At 37.4% G+C, this 6265-nt stretch overlaps 1 protein-coding gene across 4 annotated transcripts; it reads right to left on the bottom strand.

Annotated features, from left to right (window-relative positions):
* Window positions 1-1642: 1642 nt before the first annotated feature.
* LOC106296558 (probable S-adenosylmethionine carrier 2, chloroplastic) lies at window positions 1643-4342 on the bottom strand. 4 transcript variants are annotated; one of them, XM_013732714.1, is made up of 12 exons: window positions 4251-4342; window positions 4081-4135; window positions 3613-3711; window positions 3452-3534; window positions 3228-3304; window positions 3056-3146; window positions 2775-2828; window positions 2590-2685; window positions 2364-2453; window positions 2157-2270; window positions 1986-2066; window positions 1643-1866 (listed from the first exon to the last, which is right to left on the bottom strand). In XM_013732714.1, exons 2-12 carry the CDS (start codon window positions 4133-4135, stop codon window positions 1750-1752), a joined length of 957 nt encoding a protein of 318 aa, XP_013588168.1. In that variant the 5' UTR covers window positions 4251-4342; the 3' UTR covers window positions 1643-1749. The 4 variants fall into 4 exon arrangements, with proteins under 4 accessions (XP_013588168.1, XP_013588170.1, XP_013588169.1 ...); XM_013732716.1 differs by having other exon boundaries at window positions 4081-4112; window positions 4188-4325; XM_013732715.1 differs by having other exon boundaries at window positions 4234-4304.
* Between the last annotated feature and the right edge of the window lie 1923 nt (window positions 4343-6265).

The following is a 6265-nucleotide window of genomic DNA, read 5'->3' as shown; positions in this document are numbered from 1 at the left end:
TCAAGACTAAAGACTTGCGGTACAAGCTAAAGGAGATCCTAGACTATCCGAAGTTTGAAGATAAAGATGGCGAGATGTTTTAGGAGTTATCTACAACAAGAAAAACGATCCTTATCTCTAAGACTAGTTTTTATGTTTTAGCTTGTTATATATATATATATACATTCATCGAGTTATGATAGAATGTATGAGTTTGTGAGATCTTGAGGTTTTGTGTGAGTTTTACCTTGAGGCAATAAGAGAGTTATTCTTTACTTACAATCGCATACACTAAAGCAATCGTCTATCTGGTTTCAATATAATCTTGAATTAGAGTTTAGAGTTAAAAGGTAGGCTTTGGAATGGAGTTTAAAATTTCAAAAAATAAATAATAAATAATAAAAATTTCAAATTAAAACAAAAGCTATTTTGATCATTTTATTTTTTTGGACTATTTTTGTGACAAAAACTTAGAAAATGTTATTTGAGAGAATTGCCCCAGAAAAAAGCGTATTATTGAGATATCAAAATGTTTGTTACATTATTCCAATTAACTAAAGACAAAAAAACCAAACAATTATTTTGATTGAAATCCACAGGAGATTCTCCTTATAAAAGATAAAACATAAGCTATGGGGTAACATAACTTCAAGCTACAAAAATAGTGACCGAAGTAAAATCCATTGTGAACACACAGAAATTGTGGTCGTGCTGTACTGATAAAGCTTGGAAAATAATGTATTACTAGGTCAAGACCTGAGCAGGTGAAACAATATGCAAAATACTTCAACAGCTACTTAAAATAGTAAGTGTATTTGTTGTATATTTGTTACGAAATTAAAAACTGAGCAAAGAAAAGTTGGGCCAAGTATAAAGATGTTTTAAATTTATGGGTCATAACACCCACGATTTTTAGAACTAATTGAGCAGGCCTATGATAATATAATGATGGACTCAGCTTTTCTTTCTCCTCTGTCTCAGACTTGTTTGTATAGAGTTGGCCATGTTGCCATTTCCCACATATTCGTATCTTCCATTTTTTCCAATCTTTTTTTATTTGTCGAAATTTTAGTTTACACATTTCAGAAATCTTCCATTACCCTGTTTTCTTCCTTAATCCTCATCAATCAAGGTAATCCGTCATTAAGATTGAGCTGCTTCACATTCTAGGTCGTAAGTGGCCTATCTCGTGACTTGCCTGTTTTTACAGCCTTAACAAAAAAGTTATCAACCTGCTCGAAGATGTGGTTTTTGTGTCGTTGGTCACTCGGTCTACGAAATGATAAAAATTATTTCGTTTAATCAAAAACATATTGGTGTTTAAGTTAATCATTTCCGACGTTTGGTTAAACTTTACAAGAAAACAAAGTGTTTCTTGTTTTCTTCGTAAAATATTAACATCAACTCCGAATGCAATGAAACAAAGAGTGTTTCGGACAAAATTCAAAAGAAAACAATATGAACAAAGGAGTGGGCGATGAGGAAGAGTGAGAAATGGGCGATGAGGAGAGAGAGAGGTCACGGGCGATGAGGAGTGGGTTAAGTAATATCCAGGTTTTTCTGGTCATTTGATAGATTTTGATAATATTGGACTTGAAATTAAACAAATAAGCCACCAAGATCGCATCCTTCCGGAAGAAACCAAGTCCTTATGGAGCAAAAGGATAATAAAGGTAGAGATTGATAGAAAAATAGAAGAGATGGCCTTAAAATCAAGCAAGATACGTAAAGAATTTAGATCTCTACATCAATGATGTAGAATCTAACAGTTTAAGCCTTATGAATCTTTTGGCTGCTCTGATCTGAAAGAATCTGCTTTGTCTTTTCAAGTACTCCAAAGAAAATTGAACCTCCAATACCTATCCACAAAACCCTTGGACCCATTCCCTGTACAATACAGAGAGAGTCTCAGACTTGTCAGCAACTTTGCACAGATATGAGAAACATATGCGCAAAGTTTCCACCATAACGCCTACTGAATGTGGTAAGTGCAGAAATGAATTCACCTTCCACAAAGCTGATGACCCTTCTTCTCTTAATATTGTCTTAAGGCAATCCGAGACCCCTTTATACTGATTTCCTGCGCCCTGCCAAATGTCAAAACGAAAAATGGAAATCCATCTAGGAAGAACATGATGTTCTTTCAGTATTGTGTGTGTTCATTCGTTTTAACATACCTGAACCATTAGTCTGGTTTTGATTACGTCCAGAGGAGTGGTCAAAACTCCAGTGACAGCACCAGCAACTGCACCAAGCATTGCGTTCTCTGGATCATTTAAATCTCTTCTCGCCTGTTCTAAACATATCGATATCTTAACGGTCATAAGCCAGCAGAAGCAGATGTGTTTTTTCTTTCACTTATGAATGGAGCAACAAAAGCTTACAGCTAACTTGTATCCAATCCGTAACTGCTCATATACACAAAACTGAAGAGCGTCAAAAGGCAAATCTCGCAGCAAGAAAGATCCGAATCCCTGCATGTTTGGACAAGTAAGTAAGATGGAGATTTTATTGTTTGTTTAGCTTACACGATGTGATTAATTCAACTACAAACTCAAGTAGTGCTGCTGAAAAGCAAACAGGAAAACAGTCAGGAAAGAACATATATACCGCATACATGCCTCCAAATCCTTCTTTGGCTATAATAAGTCGAACAGCATCAGGGGCCGAAGCAAATTGTCCAGTTTGCATCCGCTGTTTAACAACCTGTTGAAGTTTCCATTACAAGATATACAGAAAGCATATAAAACCAATACAGAATAATGAAAAGAAACAAGAAAAGTAAAGAAGATTACTTCGGTTGGTACACGAACAATAGATGAAACAGCACCTCCTAAAGCACCTGCAGCCTGATTCAACTCGCTAAGACATAAATCCCTTTTCAACAGAGCATATTAGATTCTAAGGGCAACTGTCTCAGATCAGTAAGTTTTAAAACTAAATGTACAAAGCCTGAGAAGTCATCCATCTTTATTTTTCTCAATAAATGCTAAGAGAAACTTTTTAGCTAAAAAAAATCGGTCAGAGAGACTAATATTGATGCGTTACTATAGGACTCTCTTAAGTTTGTACATACCAAATGTGCAACCGCGCTAAACTTTTCAGGTAGAACCTTGAGCAGCTTCTGTTTGGTTGGTTCATATACACCGAAAAATAAGGCAGAAGCACTGCACATAGTCACAAGCGTTTTAACCAGCAGCTAGATCATGCTTTCTTCTTCTTATTTCCTTTTTTGACTAATTACTTACGGTAAGACACCAGCAAGGTTGCCACCAAGACCAGAGTATAACCCTTTCCATATAATCTTCCCTCCATCTCGAGCTACCTACCCATGTCAAAAAAAAAAAAAAAAATAGAGATAGTAACTGAAAAAGTCAAACACTGGCTTCTCCATGAAAGATTATGAACACATCTGGGCCATGGTGGTACTCTCCCTGAAACTAGACTACTGTGAAAAGGAGGAGAAACATACCTGCACTCGAGTTTTGATAGTATCAATTGGGTATAGAGCAGCTTCTACCACAAGACCAGCTAATCCTCCTGCTACTAGACACTCTACAAAACAACACTTGATCAGATTAAATTGGTATTTTTATAAACAGTCTCATTAAGATGTGTGTTTTGCAACTGTACCATAAAGAAGACGCAAGAAATGGCATGGATCATCATCTTGTTTAACACAGATTGTCTGCTTCTTGATAGGATTATTAATATTCTTGAATGCCAATCCATCTACAAGTAACATAAACAAATGACCAATCAATTAAAAATGTATAGGTTGCAGTTAAAATTGATTTTCTTTAGAGAAGAAGGCATGAGTTCACTAGCCAATTGTGTTGATCACAAGGATCAGAAGATACTCTTGAAATTGTTTGTGGACATGGGACGAGTTTGATCAAACCACTTTTAGTAACTTACAGAAGAAGAAGAGTAATCTTTGATTTTTTTTTTTTTTTTGGTATGCACTGGTTAATCAAATTTCAATTCAAAGTATAAACATTTATGTGTCAAGATTCCACCATTCTAACACTAAAATCTAAAATACAGAGAACGACCAAAGTATGGGAGATCCGGTTGAAGTAGAAGGTGGAAAAAATTTACCAGGCGAAGCAATCTGAGATCCATCTCTGCTACTGGAAGCAATGCCACGATCCATCTAATTACAAGAAATACAAAAAAAGAAAAAAAAAAAAGTCGAAGAAGAATACCGCATTCAGGAGCAGATAATCAAATGATAGAAGATGAAGATCTAACCCCCTCCCAAAATTTACCCGAGCGAGCTAGAGCAACAGAAGGCCAAGGCAGACAGTGGGAGTCTGAAAGAGGGAATTTCTCATAAACCTTTCTCGAAAAGCGGAAATTTATTATTCAAACCGAGCCAACCGGTTCGACGACCGGTCTAACTAATCTTTTATGTTTGGGAGAATTGCCAATTGTGACTCAAAACTTGGAGTCAAACCCAAAACAATACCCCAACTTGGGTCAAAGGCAAAAGTAACCTAAAAGGCTATTGAAATTACAACTATCCCCTTGTGACCAAACAATAAAACGAAATTTTTTTTACGTTTCTACCCCTCGCAAGTCGTCTGTTTAGACGACTTGAAAATAAGTCGTCCAGACGACTTAACTGAAAGTCGTCTGGACAGTTAGTCTTAAACATAATTTAAAAATTTTGTAAAAAATATTTTGATAAGTGAAAAATGGGAATTATGTAATTAACATATGTCTTAGGAGGTATAAATTAAGATATAACAAATTTCAATTGTTTTCAGCATAGATGAGTGAAAGTAGTGAGTCATGATATTCTTAAGTTTATGTTTCATCAACATATGTTGTAGTATTGTATGTGTTCTTAGGGTTAGATTTTGGAAAGCATTAAAACCGTTTTTGAAAATTTTTAAAATAACTTATGCGTGTTCATTTCTGTGTATAGTAAACACTATTTAAGTATAATTTGATTTTATAACGTGGTTAGTTAGTTAATCTAGTCATTTTAGTTTAGGGGTTCATTTTAGGGTCTAGGACGACTTAATATTTTGTCGTCTGAAAACAGACGACTAAATATTAAGTCGTCTGTTGTACATTATCAGCCAGAATAAGTCGTCTAAACCGGACCAAACCTTAAAGTTTACCAATGTAATTTTAAAGCTAACCGGATTATTTACCCAATATATAAGGTGATTTTTATTTTTTTGTTTCATTTTTCGCGAAATTCAGAAACCCTAACAGTTCTCTCTCAAAGGCGATTTCGAATTCCCACGATTTCCGAACAAACCATCGTTCTCAACATCGGCTATCTATCTCACTTCATTCTCACCGTTGTCGCCGCAGCTTCTTCTAACCCTAGCCGCGCCGATTCCTCTAAACCCTAGCGCCGCCGATTCCTCTAAACCCTAGCGCCGCCGATTCCTCTAAACCCTAGCGCCGCCGATTCCTCTAAACCCTAGCGCCGCCGATTCCTCTAAACCCTAGCGCCGCCGATTCCTCTAAACCCTAGCGCCGCCGATTCCTCTAAACCCTAGCGCCGCCGATTCCTCTAAACCCTAGCGCCGCCGATTCCTCTAAACCCTAGCGCCGCCGATTCCTCTAAACCCTAGCGCCGCCGATTCCTCTAAACCCTAGCGCCGCCGCTTCCACTATATCCGAACAAACCGTCGCCCTCGCCACCGTGGTCACCAACGTTCTAAACACTAGCGCCGCCGCTTCTTCTAAACCCTAGCGCCGCCGCTTCTTCTCTGTAAACCTTAGCGCCGTTTCTCTGTAAACCCTAACGCCGCTAAGTCATCAATCTCGAGGAAAAGATGAACATAAAACGTTGTCTCTATCAATTTACTCATTCTCACCGTTTCACGTTTATTTTTTCAGATCTATAACCGCAATGACGAGTACTCCAACTCCTTCTGCGACTGGAAGACTTGTAAGTAATTTAAGTCGTCTACTAAGTCGTCTGGACTTATATTGTTGTCTTTGATTATTTTGCAGACAAAAAGGATGGATATTCCAGAACTCCCCCGTAGGTTATACACATCAGGGGAAGAACCAGAAGCCCACAATAGCATTTCGTATCATACGGATAACAGCAAGTTGCATACTGCTCTTAGGAAAGCTCTTACTGATGACGAATTTGAAGAGCTCAAGGAGTCGAGTTTGGGAGTTTTCATCAAGTTCAAGGAGCAGGGATTTGGTTGGGCTTCAAGGCTGGTTCACTACATGCTCAGTTTCAAGCTGGACATTAAGAAGAAGTATGAGATGTGGTCTCTCGTTGGTCCAGAACCTTTGAGGTTTT

The sequence above is a fragment of the Brassica oleracea genome, chromosome C6, assembly GCF_000695525.1.
Source record: "Brassica oleracea var. oleracea cultivar TO1000 chromosome C6, BOL, whole genome shotgun sequence".
NCBI lineage: Eukaryota > Viridiplantae > Streptophyta > Magnoliopsida > Brassicales > Brassicaceae > Brassica > Brassica oleracea.
This window is presented reverse-complemented; position numbering and strand designations above follow the sequence as displayed.